The sequence below is a fragment of the Terrapene carolina genome, unplaced genomic scaffold (genome assembly GCF_002925995.2).
Source record: "Terrapene carolina triunguis isolate 2854851 unplaced genomic scaffold, T_m_triunguis-2.0 Scaffold62, whole genome shotgun sequence".
Lineage (NCBI taxonomy): Eukaryota > Metazoa > Chordata > Testudines > Emydidae > Terrapene > Terrapene triunguis.
This window is the reverse complement of record NW_020664413.1, coordinates 9,717,486-9,739,721: the sequence shown is the minus strand read 5'-3', so window position 1 is coordinate 9,739,721 and position 22,236 is coordinate 9,717,486. Positions and strand designations below refer to the sequence as shown.

General features: G+C 42.7%; 2 protein-coding genes across 5 annotated transcripts in view; both read left to right on the top strand.

Moving 5' to 3' along the window:
- The window catches only part of MYLK (myosin light chain kinase), a 306,953-nt gene extending 292,773 nt beyond the window's left edge, over window positions 1-14,180 (top strand). For 3 of the 4 annotated variants that reach the window (XM_026647402.2, XM_024215844.1, XM_024215842.1), the window contains exons 28-32: window positions 6,274-6,426; window positions 7,613-7,736; window positions 9,019-9,148; window positions 10,191-10,322; window positions 12,004-14,180. In XM_026647402.2, coding sequence (XP_026503187.1) covers window positions 6,274-6,426; window positions 7,613-7,736; window positions 9,019-9,148; window positions 10,191-10,322; window positions 12,004-12,242 — 778 coding nt within the window. In that variant the 3' untranslated portion in view covers window positions 12,243-14,180. The other variant, XM_024215846.2, reaches the window with a different exon arrangement.
- A 3,438-nt stretch (window positions 14,181-17,618) lies between these two features.
- HACD2 (3-hydroxyacyl-CoA dehydratase 2) overlaps window positions 17,619-22,236 on the top strand; it is a 48,832-nt gene continuing 44,214 nt past the window's right edge. Inside the window, exon 1 of the mRNA XM_024215859.2 lies at window positions 17,619-17,764. Within this exon, the coding sequence (XP_024071627.1) occupies window positions 17,631-17,764 (134 nt within the window). The 5' untranslated portion in view covers window positions 17,619-17,630. The remainder of the gene's footprint in view (window positions 17,765-22,236) is intronic.

Here is a 22,236-nt window from a genome sequence, read left to right as displayed (position 1 = left end):
TCTAACAGTTAGTCAGTTTTGCTCATTTGTCACTGACAATATGTTGAAAGGGTTGTAAAGTGGAACTCAGCATCCTTGAGGTCCAGTCATGGGAGATGCTGAGCATGGCAGGCAATGCTCAGTGAGTGATTGTGTGAGGCATTGAGCATGCTCAATTTTCTTTGATTAGTCATGGTCTTACTGCAGGAATTACTGGATGAAATTCTATGGCATGTGTTGTGCAGGAGCTCAGGCTAGATGATCTAATGGTTCCTTCTGGTCTTAACGTCTATAAATATAGGCACTCAGGATCTTCCAAGAACAGGTACATAAATACTGAGCATTGTCAAGAGAGTAAAATATCTCAGTCCTTTCCTTAAAAATGGAAATTGCGAAAGACTTTTTAAACAAATTGTGCTTAGGATGCCAGAAAGATGCCTGGTTAAGTAGCTGGAAAAATGTTTTCAGTAAACAGCCTGATATTTGTCTAATAGTAAGATCATAGCTTAAACTCAAAATTAATTTTCCTGGGTGCACGCAGCTCATTTTTATCACTTAGCTTTCGCATTCCTAAAAGGAAATTGTTTCCATAATCCGTCAAACCAATTGCTAGGCATTTATTACTTTAAATGGCTATTAAGAAAGGAAGAATTGAGTCCCCAGGTCAAGAAGTTCTGTGATAAAGACAAGAGCTTGTGGGTACTGCATCCATTAGCTGCCAATTTTTCTTTGTTTTCTGAATACATACAAAGATATGGCCTTCCTTACAAGTATTCCCAATGCAAATCAGCTGACTCGCACTTTAACTCGGGAGTAAAGGAACAGTTATTGTGGCCTTGTAAATTCTCAACATCATGGAAGGTCCAGAAGTAGGAAAACTTGATTGAGTTTTAAACAACAGTATTTTGAAATAGTGTTTGGAAAGCACAGAATAGAGGAGAGCGTTTTGGTTGCTTAATGTACAATGGGCTGCTACATGTAATTTACTAAGTACAGTAAATGCATAATAAATCCATTCAAATGAATGCATTTTAGAGTTTACCAAACATTCCTATATGTCACCCACTCCATTTTTTTCTAAAAACTTACTCTTTTCTCTCCCAATTTCCATCAGTCTTACCCTGAGCCTCCAAGCACTCTGCAGGACAATATCGCTTCTCCCACCATTACCCTTAGTTAGGCCTGAGAAGTTGCTGCAGAACAATGAAGTTGCTATCTCTCCACAGGGCATTACCTCTACAGCTCTCCCAGCCCCTACTAGTATTGGAACTGATAAACCAGGCATGAAAAATCAAGTCTTTTGCATAGTAGCAAAAAGTTCTAATCTCACTGAAATGGGCCTGCCTGTGTCTGTCACTCCGTGAAATAATCTGCGTAATATTATTTGTGGAGATTGTACAAAGGTCATATTTGCAATCAAGTATTGATGGAGAGTGGGATTCCCCCTGCAATGACCACACAAGTTTTTTTTTCAAGAAGAAATCGTTCAGGAACACTTAATTTGTGTGAAATTATTACCCCTGCATCAGTTGTATTGATCTGCTGAATAAGTGCTGGTTGGGAGCTAGTTTCACTTATGGTACAGTTATAGTCAGAAAAGAGACTGTGTAACAATGATAGTGTGGCGGCAGATTTGGAATCGCAGACTCCTCCTGAAACAAGATGAGTTTTTTCTGCCTCTTACATGGCCTCTTAATAACAGTGACTTTGATGAGACTTAGGCACATGCTGAAATGCTTTGTTGAGCAGGAATGGACTTAAACTCATCCTTGAGTACTTTGCTTAATCAGGGCCAGAGATTCTGCATCAATAACTTATCTAATGATATTTGCTGATGAAGCATGAAGGCAGAATAGAATCTATTTCATTCTACCAGTGGCCATACTGGCTTTGCAGTGCTACAAGGAGTGAAAACTTGTCTTAGCTAGTAAACAGATATGTGTAAAAGACAGAACAGATATTTGAAGTAAGATGTCATTTTACATTGTCACTTTTTCACACATTAATCTTCCAGTTTTCATAGGTCTTATTACACATTCATATAGTATTGTACACACTTATAGTGTGTACAAGACTTATAGTATTGTACACACTTGTAAAGATGCCCTTCAGTGTAGTATCTGAGTGTACCTTACATGGTGTAAATTAAGAGAATAAAACATTTCTCAAATAAGGAGCAAATACATCTGCTCATCTTGATTTACTACTTCCCCTCTCGGGTTCATGCCTCCACCTCACATATAGACATTTAGAAAACTAGCTAGGTACTGTATGAGATACTAGACTTTGTTACAGGCAACTTCCAGGGGCAGTAAAATATGTAGTGGTACCTTTGTGTGAGGGAATGGGGCTACAAAGAGTGGATATTTTCCAGTTTACTTATGACAGCACAACCCTTGGGAGCAGTCTTTGTACCAAATTTTGGATGGAGTTGTTAGTGACAAAGGGGAGTAGCACAACTCTTTTGTGGGGGCTGTTAATAATTCTGTATAATATAATAAGTCTAGTATCTTTAGAATGTATGGACAGAAGCAATTCTTGAAGGATAGTGGGTCTTTCAGCACAGTTTTGCTGGGCCTGATCGTTCATTCTTCAAGTGTTTTCTGTAAACAATATATTTAGAGATGACTTCACATGTTTCAATCCAGAGTGTTTTTAAAACCCAGTGAGTTCCACCTAATTTTGTTTTGTTCAGGAGCAGTGATATTGTTGGAGTCTGTCTGACTGCATAAAAAGGAGGTTGAAATGGTCAGGGCTCAGAAAGAGCCAACAAAGGTGGCTGTTTCATCCATAGATGTGGAGCATTGCGGCTCTGAGTCAACAAAGCACTTGAGCGCATGTTTAATTTTAAGAACAAAAGTAGTCCCATTGACTTCAATGGGACTGCTCACATGCTTAAAGTTATTCATGTACTTAGGTGCTTTCTGGGATCTGAGTGTGAGAGCACCTTACAGAATTGAGTCTGTATAGTACTCTGGTTCTCTCTAGGTCAAAATTTTAGGTGGGGTACATCAGATGTTGAAGATGAAAGGCATATTATTATATCCTTAGTCCAACCCCTGCCAATCCAGGACTGTCCCATACAGTACTGCGTTATAGAGTTTTGGTACTTGTGACCCTTCTTTCCTTCACATCTGCTCATTAATTAAGGGGACTTGTCAAAGTGCCCTTCAGTCCTATGCTGCAGCTGCTGAACTGCTGAGTGAAGGGCAAGCACATCCTTGAAGGCTTCCTTTTATAATGTGCGATGACCAGTCCGGGATGCCTTTTATGGTGGAAGAAGGAAGTTCTGTCCTGTTGAATGATCCGCTCTGAATAGCACACAGAACTGGGGTGGAGATCCTGAAATCCAAATACAATAAATGTTTCTTGTGTTACCTAATGTGGATCAGTGCCCCAATTCACTCCTATTCTTTTACTGCCTCATTTTTCTAATATGCAGCAGTGGCATGCTCGAGTCACTGTGAGTAGCTCGATACACAGTGGCCTTCACATTTTGTAAATGAATTGTTCATTGTTTACTCGACCATATACAAAACACAAATCGACCTATAACCTTTGTTTTAAACTATAGGTATATAAAAGGCATTGTGAGGGCTTGATCCCAGGCCATTTGCCCTAAAGCTCAATATAGTGTTTTAAGATTCTTCCCCTTCCTAGTGCCTCTCCCTCAAATTAATATAGTTTTTGTAAAGACAGTTATCTTAAAGACATTGAGTCCAAGCATATTGAAAAATAATAGCCTGGACAGAGTTGCCCTCTAGTGGTAATTGTTTTAAACAGCAGTTAGTTAGCAACTATTTAAACTAAATGGAAGGCAACCTGTCTTGAAATAACATTCTTAAGTATGACAAGGAGGGTGAGGTAATATCTTTATTTGGACCAACTTATGTTGGTGAGAGAGACAAGCTTTTGAAAACTCAGCTCTCTCACCAACAGAAGCTGGTCCAGTAAAAGATAATACTTCACCCACCTGGTCTCTCTAATATCCTGGGACCGACACGGCTACATTCACACTGCCTACATTCTTAAGAGTGTTTTTAATTGAATTGTGTGCTTTAAAAAAAAAAAAAAGGGATTTCCATACCATGATAAATCAGAGCTAGTGAAGGGCAACAAAGCAAATGTCATGGGAGTCTGGGCAACTTTGATACATTAGTGGGACAGAACCTTCATCCCTTGTTCACTAGCTTGAATCTAACCCTTGCTGGTAGTAACCAAAAGTTACTATTCTCTGACAGCGGCATAGGAGTCTCTAGGGTTCATGCCCACTTCCTGACACTTGAAGGGACACCAAAGCATTCAGTGGATTATGACAACAGTATTTATATCCTCTTAAGCAATAATGACAGCCTTGTCTGCTTTCACTTTTTGTGAATGTCAATCATGAGGGTAAGCACTAAGACACCATGGTAATGATGATATATGTTTACTTGATTCCCAGAATGAAGAGACTCCATTGGGCACAGTTACAGGCAATGTACTGACCTATAATGATGTACCCTGTCTTTCAATGGACTATTCTAGACCAGAAGTTCCCAAACTTTTTTTGCTGCACCGCCCTTCGTAGATTCATGTCCCATATGTGCCCCTTTGGCACAAGGGTACCCAGATGGTGCGCAGTTTGGACCTCAGAGGAAAGGAGAAAATCCCCACATGAGCAGCCGGGGCGGGAGGAGGCTCACACACATCCCATTTGAATCCCAGCTACCTGGAGCGGCAACTTGTGTTCATTGGTTCCGCCCCCTCCATGCATGTGTGTGTGCACACAGTTGTGCGAGGCCTTTACTGTGGGGCCAGGCCTATGCACGCTGTCCCTGCCATGTTGATTCCCAGTGCAGTCATGGGGGAAGTGAGAGTGATAGAAAGGGAGGGAGTTCTCGCGAGGCTGTGCAGTTCCCATGAGAGCTGGCCAGCAGTAGGATGGTGGCTCAGTGCTGAGCATACTGGGATGGGGGCAGGGGGAGAGAGCAGGGATTCTGGGACTAACCTCCTCCCACCTACCCTACCCTAGGGCACAAGGGGACAGGGTTGAGCTCCCCAGAGAATTGGACCAGCATACACTGGATACCTTGAAGAAACAAGAAAAAATTAACTAGTCAGGTCCTTGCATCTCCCAGATAACCATGTCTGCCCCACAATTTAAAAACCAACATTCTAGATAGTTCCTTGCTTCCCCCAGTGGTTGGATTAACACAGCTGCCCCTTTAGTTTACCATGTACAAAATAGAAGTTTTGGAAAAATGTTTGAATCCTAGTGCTTCCTCTTATTAGCGATGAGCCAAAACTAGGATTTGAACAACCCCGAACTCTGGAAAAGACTGGATCCTGATCCAGATCTGATCTCCGTGGCTTATTTCTGAAAAGGGCTGAACTGAATGTTCCTAAACTTTGGAAGAGTTCAGATCAGTATCAGAACTTTGCAGCTTGGGCCCATTTCTGTTCTTGATGTTGGTATATGTTTATAGAAATGGATTATTATAGGCCTTCTTTGACCTTTCCACAGCTGATTTCTAGATGCAATAATATTGAGTTATCACCGCTTACATTAGGTTATAGTGTCTGTCACCTAAAGTGTTGCTCTACTCTGAAAAGATATTCTGTAAAAATGGCATGATGAGGTGGAGGTCCCATGTTTGTGTGTGTCTCTCCCTCAGTGACAACAGATCAAATTTGCTCAGTACAAAGGTATTTCTTCTAACTGCCAGCCCTGCAAACTCAACCTCACATATGAGAAACTAGCTATGTTATTTCCTTCTCATGCATCATCATCAGTAATAACAGACCTGAAAGCCAAATTATGTCTGCAGATACATTTGTGCAACTCCATTGCCTAGAGTGAGGTTGCAACATTATAACTGGCCTGTAATCAATTTTTAGAAAAGAACTTTGTTAATGCATGAGAAGGGACAGGATCCAGCTCTCACTTCTAGCTATGTTGGCCTTGCCTGAGCATGAGGAGTAAAAAGCACTAAAATCTTATTTCTGTCACTAAAGTTAGCAAATATGACTTTGAATATACACAAGAAGCAGATCTGCTGAGGTACACTATCATCTTTGCTTAGTCATTATCTGAGGAGAACTGAATTTTCTATGTAGCAAATTATTATGGTACCAAACTCTCTCTCCACTTCAGCTTTACCTAACTGTTGTTGTCTCTCCCCATAATGGGGGAGGTATAAGAAAGAGGAGAATCTTTCTCTTTTAGCTTTGGGGATTTAAATTCTAGTCCTCTTCCCATTTATTTTGCCTGTATATCAACTTTCATGTATATATATATTTTTTTATCCGCAGGGTCAGTGGACTTTCTCCTTTCATGGGAGACAATGACAATGAAACTTTAGCCAATGTTACCTCAGCAACCTGGGACTTTGATGATGAAGCTTTTGATGAAATCTCTGATGATGCCAAGGACTTCATCAGCAATCTGCTAAAGAAGGATATGAAGTAAAGCTGTTGAACTTGACATGTTTTGCACTTTCATATTTAATTGAACTTGTACACCTTGTGCTCCCACGCTCTGAATATCCTTTTTTACAAACACCTTGGGCAGCAATGAATAAGGAGCTCTGAATGCTCCAACACTCTGTGTCTTTGTGTTCATCACCTCAGCCATCATTCACTTGACGCTGCACAGACTGGAATGGAGCACTTTAAGTGTCTGCTCATTCTTTTCACTTCTTTCCCTCAGGGATGGACTCATTTGCCAAATGCATTCCATGGAGTTGTACTATGTGGTTTGAGTGATCATCATTAATATAGCGATGTAGCACATGGGAGCTAAAGATCCCAGCATGAAATGCTGCTTCTTGATCTGAGTGGATTGCAATAGGATTTTGTTTTAATTTTCTCAGTTGTTTTTAAATGTGATGCCCTTGAGTGGATGGCTCTGACATGACAATACATTTCCTATGACTCTCATAAAGCTCAGTTTCACAAAAGCCATGGGCCACCACCCTTTTTATTAATAGTAGCAAACATTTATATTATAGTAGTGCCCAAAGACTCCAGTCAAGATTAAGGCCCCATTGCTGTGAACATTGAACATACCTAGGGAAGAGACAGTTCCTGTCTTGGAGGGCTTACTATCTAAATGATACAAAACAAAGTGTTATATATTTATAAGTTATAAGCAAGTGACTACAGAGATGAACTGTCACAGCTTTGTTAGACATGTATTTGTTAAATTTTATTTCATGGGTGGGAGAGGTAAGATGAGGCATGGCAGGAATAGAAAAGTTAGTAAGAGAGTAAAAAGAGGAAGAGGAACAGTCGCTGTTCATCACCTGCTAAACCATGATCAGCAAGCAGGGTTTTGTAGGCATTGTAGCAGAGATGATTATGCTGTGGCTATAATGTATGGCTCTTTTTTGACAATATTTTATTAACATTTTTACAGTGTTTAGCCTTCCCCACAAAAAGCCTTCAAAATCTGTTAAACTGGTCATAGATAGCGAGTGTAACAGACAGCAAGTAACCACAGCTAGTAAGCAGCTGTCCCATTAAGGCTAGTTTAGTAAAGTATGTAGAGATCTACTGCTTAAAAAAGAAAAGGGGAAACAATAACATAAAAGCAAATCGGTTCTATCCTGTGTATTGGCAACACTGACTTAGTCTCTTTACATAAAAACAGGAGCCGCTTAGATTGTACTCAATGTCTTCAGCATCCTTGGCTGCAAAAAGACACCAAAAACATGGAAGCCAAAAAACTTTCCAAAGATAGGATGAAGAAATATATGGCCAGAAGAAAATGGCAGGTAATAAAGAGGGCAAGGAAGTGGGCTAGATGCCCTAATAGGTCTCTTCCATTCCTAGCTTCTGTAATTCTGAGACGTATCATTACAGAGGGCTTCTGCTGCTAATGAAAATCCAGTTGCAGCCAGTGCACAGCTGCAGTAGAGCAGCTGTGTTTTTTATTGCTAATTTAATGCATGGGCAGTCGCAGAGGTGTTGGTGCATAAATGTCACAAGTGCTATCACAAGGCTATTAAAAGGCTTTGATTCTAAGTAGGGATTTTCCCTGTCCCTGCATATGAGGGTCCTTGGAGGAGGAAGCTTCTTATGCATGGAACCTTTGGAACCTTGCACCCCCCTCCACACTCACAGTAGGGCCAGGAATAATTGGGCCCCTAATGGAGCTGACCAGAAAGACACTTTTATTGTAGGGGGATTTGTTTTCCTAATCCAGAGAGTCCCATCTTCTCTGGGCACCGAGATCTTTTACTGTTCTTCTAAGACATTCATGAATCCCCTATCAGATGGCTTCATTAATTTTCATTGAAACATTTTGTCCCCGTATCTTCTGTTTCCTTGATACTGGAGCCACTGTAGGGGCTCCATCTGGGCTGTTCTCGTGGATGGAGTAGCAGATGCATAGTGGCCTGGATCAAATCTTTTGACCAGCTTACAAAATACTGAGCAATATATGTTCATCATATACCTTCTACACCATATACATCCCTATTTATAAATGTTGTCAGGTGCCTATACAAACCTTACAAAGGATATTACACTTAGTATCTATACTATAGAGTCTATCATATCAACATCTTTTAGCATTTGCATTAGCTAATATCCTGTCATTTCAGAGGCTTGCCAAGTTAAATTCTTCTAACATGCAGATGGCACTTGCTCATTCATTTCACACTAGCTGGTTACTCATTTTGGGTGAAGTTCAGCCCCATAGAGAGGGCCAGCACAAGGCCATCTAAGCCCTATGTAAGCTTTAATTTGAGGCATTCTCTGGTTCATAGGCTTAGTGCTGACCCACTGCTAAGGGATGCATTTCATCCTCTGTTAAGAACAGTGATGAACCGTGTGTCTGAATCCTTTGTGGAAGTTTATATCTGCACCTGAACTTGGCAGCTCAGGCCTGTCTCTCTAATCTAGAACAATAGAATGACTTATTAAAGAGTCTGTCCATTGACTCCCATAGCCTTTGGATCAGGCCCTAAGTCATTTGTCCACAGTCCTCCTGCTACAGAAAAAATGTGTACCCATTAGGTTAAACTGATGAGAAACCTCTGTGTTATGTTTCAGAAAACAGGTCATGCTGTCCGAGCCATAGGGAGACTATCCTCCATGGCAATGATTTCTGGTCTGAGTGGAAGGAAGTCCTCTACAAGCTCACCTACCAGTCCTGTAAATACAGATAAAGTAGACCTGGATGGTAAGGAACTGCACTGAATTGTAAAAGGTAGTAACAATTGTATCTATACAATGTCCTCTACCAAGTCTGAACAAAGAGTTTAATGATAGAAAACCTTTTAAATGGCATCTGTCATATAAAACCAAACAAAATCCTAAAGACTGTTGGAAACCAGCAAAGTTGCATCATTAAGAGAGTGTGTGTGTGTGTGTGTGTACATGCGCACATGCGCGTATGCATGCACCGATCAGGATTGGTCTATTGCTCAGAATGCTTCACTGCACATACTGGGAGGCAGAAAGTGCTTGCTGTAATGCCAAGTAATAAAGGCACATTTGTCAGCTCTACTTAAATCAGCTTTGGAGAGTGTTTTTTATATATATTGTGTGTGTGTGTGTGTCCACTATATAATATTTTGCAAGAGGTGTATTTAGTTCTCATACAAATAACAGCACTAGCTGTGTCTAGGAGTGGAGCGCAGGCAGTATTCTATGTACCTCCATGCACAATGCTGCCAGGGCTTCTCAGACAAGGCCAAAATTTTCAAATACATGTGCCTAAAGCTAGGTGCCTAAAGCTAGGTGCCTAAAGCTAGGCACCCAAATCTGTATTTAGAGACCTTAATAAATGACCTCTTTTTCAGGAGTGCAGTATGCAGCAGCTGCCATGTAACTGACTGTGGATGGCAGGTGTGCAACCCCTCAGAAAATCAGGCCATTTGTTTGGGTGCTTACATATGAACTTTGGGCATCTAAGTCAGCCTAATTGCCAGGAAATGCCCAGCCTAATGGTCATAGACAAATACAAGGAAAGAATACGAAATTACATTATGTTGCACTTTGCTATGTGTACATAACTTGTTCTGTTTGATAGTCTGAATCTTTGGCTGGCTGTTAAAGACTAGCGCAAAAGGGTGACATAGTCTCACTATTCCATTAGTTTTATAGCATTAAGTGTAATGGGGGGGAAAAAGCCGCTTTCTGCAATTATTTGGTTATTTAAAAAACCCCAACCTCATTCCTAGGGAATTTCAAAATAACTAACCCTCCTTTACTTTCTCTAGATGATGCTGCCAGGGCTTTCCTTGAAGCAGTGGCAGAGGAAAAACCCCATGTAAAGCCATATTTTACTAAAACAATCCTGGACATAGAAGTTGTGGAAGGAAGTGCTGCTAGATTTGACTGCAAAATTGAAGGTACTTTAAATTAATGTCTGTCATCATTTTGCTTTCTCCCCTCCCCCGTCATTTCTCTGTATTGCTCCATCATGCTTTTTTGCTTTAGTTCCCTTCAGCTTTGCCATTATGTGCACACTTACAGCATGGAACATGTTGCAATAATAGAATATATTTTGAGCCGCTTGGTGATCTCCCATGCTTGCCATGAAAAAGAAACCAGCTTCTACACAGCTCCCATGGGCAAGTCACTTAATCTTTCTCCACGGCTAAGATCCCTACCTCACAGAGGGATTGTAAGGGTAAATTAATTAATGTTGGTAAGTGCTCAGATACTGCAATGAAGGGGGCCATGGATGGATGGAATAGATTAATGTCCTGTGGTAGGGCTCCAAACTCACAATGGATTAGTATTGGGTTCCTGGCACTTACAGGGCTCCTTCTCTTTACTGATTTGTTTAAACAGGGAGCCATTATTGGGTCTTTATTCAGCACTTTGCTGATGCAGTAGGCAAGAGAATAGTCTGAGAGCCTGTGCTCTCCTGTTTACCATAAGGAGCTGCTCATGCAGTTCAGTTGTGTTGGAACTGTTTGCTTTCAGCAGTCTGACACTCACATTGGGATGGATAATCAGGTGGGTGTGATGGGGGCATTAGATGTGTAACACGAGAGGAGAGTTCTTCTCCATCTTCTTCTTCCCCACCAAAGTGCTGGTCTCTTTCTCAGAGATACAAGAGAAGAGACAGGAAAGAAGCAAATGAGGAGTTCCCTCTCCCCAGGAAAGGAGTAGAGAGCTCTCCTCAAGCTGGAGAGGGACGTGCCCTGCAGAACAGGGGGGTGAGAATAGTGTGGAAAGCGGGGTCGAAAGAGACTCATGAGGGCAGATATATGCTTCTGATTCCTTTCCTTCTGTCTCCTGTAGAGATTTGTACCAACATGACCACTTTTTCCAGGCCCCCACTTAGTCAATCTGATTAATCTCAGATTGGCCTGTGTATTATTACTGGGTGAGAACTTCAACCCTACTATGGTCCCTTTGTGTTGGATAAAAGAGCCTGAGCAGTGTAAAAGGTCTCCAAAAGGCCTGGATCTGATGTGGGGAGAATTCCACTGGCCATGGGTATTGCAATACTGCCTTTCAAAGACCCCCCCCCCCCAAAGCCCTGGCATGGGGGCATGCTAGGCACGAGTTGGACATGCTGAGGACAGGTGGGGCCACAGCTCGTAGAACTACAGAGATTCTAAGCAGCTTTGCTGCCCGTAAAGCAGCATGAGAAGGCTGCCCTAACTTATAGGCACAGCACACAATCTCATACCCCTGGTATTTAAATCTCTGTGTTGGGGATTGTTAAGACTGCAAGCACTGTAAATGCTTCATGTCCTAATAGGGAGCCTCAAGTCTGTCATTAGGGACCTCTACTAGTTGATGACTGAGCTGCTGTGAAGAGCTTTCTTCTTTCATTAGAAAATAGTGACAAGTCAGATTAGTGAATACTTCCACTGTTAATTTCAAATTTTTGTTATTTGTAGGGAAGTGGCAGCAGACAACTCTTATTTTCATTAGAGTTCAGTAGGACTACTCGTGCGCTTAAATTTATGCATATGCATAAATCTATGTGGGATTGGGGCCTAAAACATTTACAAGTTAATACCATTTAATGTCTTGGCTTATTGCAGCTGCTATTCTTTCCCACTGTCACAGGCTACCCTGACCCTGAGGTAATCTGGTATAAAGATGACCAATCTATTAAAGAGTCTCGTCACTTCCAGATAGATTATGATGAGGATGGGAACTGTTCTTTGACTATTTCTGAAGTTTGTGGGGACGATGATGCCAAATACACCTGCAAAGCTGTTAATAGCCTTGGGGAAGCAACTTGTACCGCAGAACTCCTTGTGGAAACAATGGGAAAAGAAGAGGAGGAGGAGGAGGAAGAATGAAACAGACGCAAAGGAAAAGATATTTGAAAAGTCACATTATAAAGACTATATCTCTAAAGCTCAGAAAACCAAGTTATTAAAAACACCTAGTGTGATACTTACATCACTGGGGGGAAGGTGTTGTTTTTTCAGCATTATCAGTTGATACCTGTTTGTTTTATTTATGGGCATTAATTGGAAAGAGCGGGCACTTTAAGTTGCTATGGTGATTGGATTTAGTTTAAGTAAGTCGGTTGTTGCCCAGCCTATTTTTAATGTGAAAGTATCATACTTAATCTACAATTATAACCTGAATTTATAAATATCCTATTTATTGAGCTCATTCATTTGCACCGTCACTCTCATCAACCAATACTATAGCTGAGGTGGCTCTACGAGAGCTACATTTATCTCTATGCCCAGAAATCTTTTATCAAACACACACAAAGATTCTATTGGTCTTTAATACAATTGAACCCTCCCATAGTAAAGTCATTCTTCACATAAGTTAACTATAAGGGAAGGTTACACTATAACCAGCATTGCAATTTGCACGTTGTAATAAAATGAACCAATCTTAGTCTTTCCTCCTCTTTAAAATAGTTTCACTGTCTGACCTTTACACACACACACACACACTTATCTCTTCCAATTTGCTATTAGTGTATTACTAATTCCACTAATCCTAGACCTCCATGAGTTTGTATGAGCTGATATTTCTTTCCTTACCTTTAACCAAGTGATTCTAATTTATCTACTTTCTCTTGAGGTGTCTGTTACCCTGGTACAGGTACAGATGTCTGCTTTAGAAACAAACTGAAAATGTAAAGAACCAGAAACCTTGTGGTTGTGCTTGTCATTTTAATAAAGATTCATGGTTCAAATAAGTGCTGCTGGGAACTATAGGTTATTGTACATCCATTAACTTTGATCTGTGTGTGGAAACCTAGTTTAGTTAAAAATTTACATGTACTTTATCTGGCCATTACAAAACAGATCTCAACTGATGATTAGCTGGAAATTGCCACCGATTTTTGGAGTAGCTGAAAAAAGAAGTTTGGATTACAAGCTTCTTTATACCAAGCAGTTACCAAAGAACCTTGCGTACCCTATGTACTTGACAGTCTAGTTTTCATCTTGAGCCTGTCAGGAAGGCTTTCGCCTTCAAATTTTTTTTGCAAAAAACAAAAACAAAAAAAATCCAGAAAACGTGTCTCTTCTCAAAAGTGATTAATGCACTCAGACTGAGCAACTTTCCTTTACTCTCTCACTATTGGCACTTGTTAATTCTTTTTGTTCAAGGGTAATATCAGAGGCCATAAGATGATATGCATAATCCAATGAGAATACATTTCCAGTATCTGTACATCATTCCAAATGTGTTTTTTCCTTTATTCCACTTTTTGTGTGTAGAGTACAACAATTTTAAATTTCAAGGAGTACCTTTTAAAAAAAATTAATTTAGTTCCTCAAATTAAGGTATCGAGTGTACTTTTATGCAGATGTATATGATATCAACTTTAGGATGTTTGATATTACCTAGTTTTGTGTTTTATATTATTTGCTCTTCTACATGTCTTTAAAGTAACAAATCAAGCTCAACTAATGTGGATCACACAATGGTTTTTTAAATAACTGCTTAGCTCTTTGTTGCTAGGTTCAAATTGCCAGCACCAGCATGTCTTTTCTTTTTAAATGGGTAAAGAACTCTTGTTATACTAAACACAATATTGCCACTACTCCTTATAAGGAAAGATTTTTTTAAAATCTGATTTAGAGCATACAGAGTTTTCCTCACATGTTTTAAATGTGTTTAGGTAACAATGGGGTGTCTTTTGTACCTTAACAAAATATGTTTGCTAATGTTTCCCCATTTTGTTAAACCATCAGAATTGGGAGAAATGAGAACACTACAGCTGTAGTTACTCACAATTTCTAAATAAAAAATACCACAAAGCATGCTGTTTGTATAATCAATTGCAGACTCCAGTTTATTCACACAGGCTGAGGAAGGCAAACTGGATCTCTCCTGATTCTCTCCTATACTGAGATCTATTTAGCACAGGAATGGGGGGGAAGAAAGAGTGGCAGGGGTTATGCCTCTGATTCTCCTGGTGCATCTGCTACCAGTTCAGGCCTATGGACATAAATTAGAGCTGCTCGGGGCTGCACTAATTTACACCACTGGCCATAATCACTATGGGACCATAAACTAGAGAATTTGCAGAGCATGGGCTGGAGGAAATTCTCAGTTGGCCAGTTAGGGCCAACTTCTAGCACTTTGTTACTTCAACAGCTCAAAATGGCTGGACCTGGAACAGGGAGAGAGAATCTGTCCCAAAGCTTAGACAAGTATATGTGTAGATTAGGGTGACCAGATAGCAAGTATGGAAAAATTGGGACATTTTCAGGGAGGGAAGGGGGTTGTTGCATATATAAGACAAAGCCCCTAATATTGGGACATCTGGTCACCCTAGTGTAGATATATAAAAGTGTTCTGCTTCTGCAAGCTGTAAAGTCAAGCATATTTACCACTTGTGGTGCCTTTTCATGAAAGGATGTATACAACCCTCTAATGTACGATAATAGTCCAGGCACCATGCAGAACATGCCCAAGATAAAACTCAATGCATTTTGAGAAATATTCCAACTGTTTTTATAGAAATGCATGTCTCAAGCAATACTTTAACATGCGAGAAGCACTGGTGATTTGAAGAATCAGGGCCTAAACAGACTTATGCATGTGCTTAACTTTATTCATTGAAGTCGGAGACTACTCATTTACTTAAAGGTAAACATTTGCAGGATTGGAGTTTTAGATGAGGTTTCTGCTGATGCATTTACCTCCAACAGTACAGCTGATGCCTCATGTTCTCAAGACACTGTTCCTTGCACAGACTGGCTCACTTTACATCTGCTTCTATTTCCTTTGCCTCAAGTTCAACTCTCCTCACTTAAAGCATAAAAAAAAGCCTGAAGGCTGGAATAGTGGCCACTGCCTTCTGCTACTCCCACGCAAAGACTCCACTGTATGGCCAACCCACCCCTGCTTGCCCAGAAAGAAGCTATCACCGGGCTTAAGTGGTACAGTTCTCCAGTCTTTAGTGAATTTCACCTTCTGAAACCATAGGGACAAACAAGAAAGCATTTTGAAAGACATTTGCCTACACCAATGGTTTTCAACCTTTTTTCATTTGCAGATACCTAAAAAATTTGAAAGGGAGGTGCAGATCCCTTTGGAAATCTTAGACTTAGTCTGTGGACACCCTGGGATTGGTGGACCACAGTTGAAAATCACTGTTCTATGGCAACAACATTTCACAGACCCCTTAGACATAGTCTACAGACCCCCATGGATCCACGGACCTTAGGTTGAAAACCACTGGCCTAAACCATTAATGACCCAACAGAACCTTATTCCTAGACCTCACTGAAATTTCTTTACATATTTAGTTAAAGAATCCATGCTATAAATATTATTGCCTTAAAAACTGTTTTCTTTTAAGTTGTCTTTAAGGTCCTTGAACCAAATTGACTTTAGATACATGCACGTAGTGCACTGAATTCAGTGGGAGTTGTATTTGTTTATGTGAAAGCAAAATTTGGACTTTGCTCATGCTGTATCTATGAGACAATGTCATGTGTGTGAATGTATCTATAGTGTAGACACTAATTTCCTCATATCTTTGTAAAGCAGCCACACTATAAAGCCCTGTAGCATAGAAGATAAAGTGAGAACTACAGTGGGAGACTGAAGTAACTTCATAGAATATTTATAATTTCAGTAAAAGAAAGGATTTAATTTTCTCCCTTCATTGCTGTACTTTGTAAATTAAAAAATAATCTGGCAATATAAAACATCTAGTTATACTAGCTCTAGTTATACCTGGGTCTAACAAGCCACTGAAAGTTGTGGAGTGAGATCAAGAAGAGAGATTTTACCTTTTATTTTAAAAAATTGCATTAAAAAGTCATCTGTGCATTTTATTCCTTAATCCACATTTCAGTCCTCTACTGGTCTCTCAAGCAGATCCACATGAGCACCTGCTCCGAACCTAGATGCAGGTAAATGTGGGTTCTGCCCATAGATCAGGCTAAGTCATTAGTGGTTAGAGGACTGGGAGTCAGGCAACCTAGAATCTAGTCCAGGGGTCGGCAACCTCTGGCTCGCCAGGGTAAGCACCCTGGCGGGCCGGGCCAGTTTGTTTACCTGCTGTGCCGGCAGATTCGGCTGATCGTGGCTCCCACTGGCTGCGGTTCACCGTCCCAGGCCAATGGGGGCAGCAGGATGTGCTGGCGGCGGCTTCCCGACGCAGCAGGTAAACAAACTTACCTGCTTACCCTGGCGAGCTGCGTGCCAGAGGTTTCCGACCCCTGATCTAGTCCCAACTCTGCCCTTGACTTGCTGTGTAACTGGGATGCAAGTCACTTAACCCCCGTTCACTCTGGCCCCGTTCAAAACAGGGCTTTTGCAACTGACTTGAATAGGACTAGGATTTAATCATCTATCTTCTCAGGTACAAAGCTAACATCATCTTTCTCCATCCGTGCAATGCACTTGGGGCTTCTCAACTGAATACTCTATAACAGGGGTCGGCAACCTTTCAGAAGGGCTGTGCCGAGTCTTCATTTATTCACTCTAATTTAAGGTTTCGCGTGCCAGTCATACATTTTAACACCTTTAGAAGGTCTCTTTCTATAAGTCTATAATATATAACTAAACTATTGTATGTATGTAAAGTAAATAAAGTTTTTAAAATGTTTAAGAAGCTTCATTTAAAATTAAATTAAAAGGCAGAGCCGCCCGGACCAGTGGCCAGGACCAGGGCAGTGTGAGTGCCGCAGGTTGCCTACCCCTGCTCTATACCGACAAAGCGTCACAGTTTCCAACTCTTGCTGAATCTGAATTCTTAAAGCCCCAATTCATGGAGTAATGTGACTACATGACAAGCTCAACTTTCCTTTAAAAAGAGTTACGTGTCCAGCCCGTGGGGTTGCAGAGAAAAGCTTAAACCGTGAAACTTACCAGGGCTAAATCTGAAAGCAAATACAAAGCACCCACATGTATTAAAATGGCATTAAGTTGAGGGGGGGGGTTATGATTTTTCAGTGCTCGGGGATGCAGGCTGCTCTGACTCGGGGCGCTCACCCCCAAGGGAAGGGGCCCCGTGCACGCAGCGCTGTGCTACGGGGCCGCGCAGGTCTCTCATTTGGCACCAGAGCGCCGCTCCCGCCCCCGGCTTGGCGGGAACGGAGCCCAGCTCTGCCCTGGTCCAAGCGGGCGGCGGGCGCCTCCACGCGCAGGGCCGGGAGGGGCCGGGCCCGCCCCGCCGGGCTGAGAGGAGGCGGGGCTGGGCTGGGCTGGGGGCGAGGCCTCGCAGCCGGCAGTTACTGGGCAGGGCGACAAACATGGCGGCGTCTGGGAGCGGCGGCGCTGGCCGGGCGGATAACGGCTACGGGAGCCAGCAGCCCCGGCGGAGGAAGGGCCCGGGCGCCCTGGCTACGACCTATCTGGTCATTTACAATGTGGTGATGACGGCGGGGTAAGCCGGGGCGAGGCGCGGCTCCCGCCTACTCTATCCGCGGCGGACTCCGCATCCCCCGCCGGGGACGCCAACCTCCTCCCCACGTGAGCCCGACAGCAGCCCAGGGAGCCGGCCTCCTCCTCCACCTGCCTAGCCTGGCCGCGGGGCACCAGCCTTCGCCCGCCGGGTCCCGCCTAAGCTCTTCTCTGGGGCTGCTGCTCTCAAGCGGCTGCAAAGCTTGGCTGAGGGGCGGGTTTCAGAGCCGAGGCCGGGAGAGCCAGCGTCCGCCTTCCTCGCCCCAGAGCCCCACCTCTAGAAACCGCCCTTCCGTCGGTAGGAGAAGCTGTTCCCAGGTTCAGCCAAATCCGCCCTGACAGGAGGCTTGGGAGGGATTCTTCATCCCTGACCATTTATAAAGTCAAGATAGTGGATGTTCTCCTAAAAGACTTGCTCTAGGGATTATTTGGGGGGCGTTCTGTGGCCTGTGTTATACAGGAGGTCAGACTAGATCAGTGCTTTTCACACTTGTTTTTCCTGGTGACCCAGTTGAAGAAAATTGCTGATGCCCGTGACCCAATGATAGCTGGGGATGAGGGACTTGAGGTGCAAGAAGGGGCTCCAGGGTTGTGGGGGGGCTCAAGGCTGGTGCAGGGGATTGGGGTGGGGGCTTACCGCCGGCGGCTCCTGGTCAGCAGCGCAGCCGGGGTGCAGAGGCAGGCTTCCCGCCTGTTCTGGCACCGCCGACTGCGCTGCGCCCCAGAAGCAGCCAGCAGGTCCGGATCCTAGGTGGAGGCGCGCAAGCAGCTCCGTGTAGCTCTTGCCTGCAGGCACCCCCCTCCCCCCAGCTCCCATTGGCCAGGAACCGGCCAATGGGAGTGTGGAGACGGTGCTTGGGGTGGGGACAGCACGCGGAGCCCGGTACGAGCTGTACCTGCTGCTGGCTGCTTCCGGGTAGGAACTACTAGTTTTACTAGTAGTTTTTACTGGCTGCCCGCCAGGGTCCCTGTGTGCTGAGCAAGGTGATCCAGTGCCTTGGATTCCACAGCACAGTACTGGGTCGCGACTCGAACTCTGAAAACCACTGGACTAGATCATCACAATGGTCCCGTCTGGCCTTGGAGTCTCCAAAATAATAAATAAGTGATGACTGGGGACTGTCATACTGGGTCAATTTGAGTGAGACTTTTTTTTTTTAAGCAATTTTAGGGTCTTGTTGAAACATATGTGGAGTGAAAAATCTTCCTTTGCAAGGAGGAGGGACTTGGGGAGGGAGCCTTAAAATGAACCCTAAATGAAGGCTCTTCCAGATAACTGAGAGAGACTTGGTCGATGTGGTGCCGGGCAAACAAATCTGACAGGTCTTGTTCTTTTGAAGGAAGATGTCCTCATTTATGATTAGTGCTCATGAGGTTTCAAGTCCCTCCCTTTTGTGATGAAACTTCTCTTGTTACATGTTTCAGCAGAACACAGAGTGCAACGCTTATTTTTAAATCTTTATTAAAATAGTCTCATGTCAGCACACATCACTGATGGTGAAGCTGGTGGATTTCAACTTGCTGTATGATTTTACTTTCCCTTAGGCATCCCTGTACTAAAAGAGGGTCCAACCCACATCAGGCATGCAAAGCTATGCATGAGAATAAATCTATTGTGCAATGTATAATGTATGCACATTTATGATATAAACTGTGATTATCTAATGGACAGAAAAATCTCTCTGTCTTCCTTTCTGGTATAATTAAACTGTTTGTTTCATAAATGTGTAATTATATGAGTAGTAAATAAAATACACAGCTGGAAGTCAGCAGCTCTGGTTTGCTTTCCATCTTGCTGTGATGTTCCTATATGACTTTAGCTAAATTAACCTCTCTGAGCTTGTTACTCCCCATTTTACAAATGCAAAAAACACTTGCCTGAATCACGGGGCTGCTGTGAACTTTAATTCATTTGTTTGTAAAGTGCTTTGAGATCCTCTGATGAATTTTGTAGAAATGCAAAGTTGTTACATTTACATACACACAAACTTTATTTAAATGCAACAGTTACTTTCTTTGTGAAAAATCTACACCTTAAAAAACAAACACACAAGTGGGAGAATATCTGGAAGTAAATAACAATGCGATCCAGACGGTTCCCTGCTGCTATATAATTCTTTATCACTTGTTATAACCTCCTTTTCTGGTTTTTTTGCCCAACTTTCCAGAAAACTGCACTCTCATGAGGTGTGGCCTGCAAAATTTCAGGTGGGCTGTTTTTGCTTTGGGGAAGCTTGTGGCAATGGGATGAAGAAGCATGGTCCCAGTGGTTAGGGCACTAGCTTAGAATTTGGAATTAAAACCAAATCCCCAGATAGAATTCCTGTGTGACCTTGGGCAAGTCTCTGTTCCTCAGTTTCCTCCATCTGAAAAATGAGGATAATAGTTCTTGCCTACCTCACAGGAGGGTGTTGTGAGGATGACGATCATAAAGATTGTGAGGTGCTCAGATACTGTGGTGAGGGGGGCTATATAAGTACCCAAGGTAGATAGTTTTAATTTTTTTATGGAGTTATTTCAAACTTTATAATTACATATATATTAAAGGGATATGAGTTAAATGTTTTTGAAGTTACCGTATCTGTTAGTAAAATCTTTTATTAGAACAGAATGAGTGTTGATCAAAACTTGATTTTCATTGCTTTTGATTTTCATGTTTGTTTTGTATTTCTCTGAACATAGACGAGGGGTGGGGAACCTTTTTTGTGCCAGGGGCCGTTGACTGACAGAAAAAAATAAATCGCAGGCCACTCACCCGCCCAGGGGGGCACAGAGGCTCAGGGATTCCCCCTGCAGCAGGCCGGATGAAATTAACTAATAGGCCAGATCCAGCCCACGGGCCGTAGGTTCGCCACCCCTGACTTAGAGAGTGAACATAGATTAGTTCCTTTTAGGCTTATTTATAGTCAGTGTCTAATTTTGTTTGCACATTCTCCTACATCAACACAATGCTGCATTATTTGATTCTGAAACAATGTTGGGGGTTGGGGAGGAAGGAATTGCAGAAACATTTCTGTAGGTTGAGGTTTTCTAAATAATTTTTTGTATATCTCATTTCAGTCCAAATATGACCTGATGGTTTCTTTTGGCAGACAGACAAACCCCACACAATAGAGAAGAACCTGCTAATGTTTTAATTTTGTTTTGTAACTGAAAGTTTTTCCTAAAAATGGCTGTTGAGTTGTTTTAAAGAATGCCAGTAAGAATTTTTTTAAATGTGGCTAGAGTGTTGTGGGCATATGAGGGATAATGGAGGAACTTTCATTTTAAGCTCTTCATGAGAGAGACTATCACTTTTTTATTTGGTAAAGTGCCATGGCTGCTCTTCTACTCCTGGAGGAATTCTGCGCCAAAAAATTAAAAAGTCTGCACACAATATTTTAAAATTCTGCATATTTTATTTGTTAAAATAACACAATATAATCATGCCAGTTTCAATTATTTTGGTAATTTATTTCAAAATACCTGTCAACACAACATTTTCCCCCCAGGAGTAAAGAGTTAAAGAAATTCCTATGACAGTGGTTCCCCTTACCTCTGTCTACCTGCCTTGGGACTGGGAACAGGGATGTGGCTCTGGGAGGGGGGATGTGGACAGGAGTAAGGGAGCCGAGGCTGGGGCCACAGTAGGGGGCGGGGCTAAGAGTGGAGCCTCAGACCAGGGCTGGCAGCCAGGGACTTGGGCGTGGGGCTGGCAGCTGGGGCTCCTGTGGAGGCTGGCCCAGGCTTCAGCTGCCCACCCCCCCGAATGTTCCTCAGTGTGCCCCCCAGTTTGGGGACCTTTGTTCTATGACAACCCAGGTCCTGTTTCTCTGCCCCCTCCAGTGCCCAGCCATGGGGTGCTCCCCCCAACCCGTACACCTCCTCCCTCTCCTCCCCCCCAAGTCCAGCTACAGGGCCCCCTCTAGCCCAGACACTTCTACCCCCTCCCTCCCAGAGATCCAGAGGGGGAGAGAGCCTGATGCTGGCCTGGCTTGTATGGAGTTTCCTGCACATGGCCTCTTTCCTTCAGGACATTCCAGGAACTGCAGCTTCTGGGAACCCTCCAGCTCCCGCTCCCTCCCCCTCCCCCCAGCTGTATCTTCTATTTGAGTTTAGGTCAGGAATAAACAGCAGGAGCAGATAAACTCTGAAAAGAATAAAGATCCTGTTTACATGCTGAAGTCCCTATTCATACCTTCCTCCCACACCAAATAAGCCCCGTGTGAAGGAAAAGGCCACAGAAAATTATACAGAACCATTTCTAAATAAAAGAGCTCACCATGAGGCCTCAGAAGTTCTTTAAAAACTAGATATCAAAAACAGGGCATAGAGCCGTTCAGCTGTCTGGTTGGAATCCAAAACAGATCAATAGTTGCAGCCATCTTTCACTGTTTTTATGCTATCTTAAATGATTTGGTTGTCTTAATCCATTTCCTAGTGAATGGATGTCCAGATCAACAAAACCTATCCCTG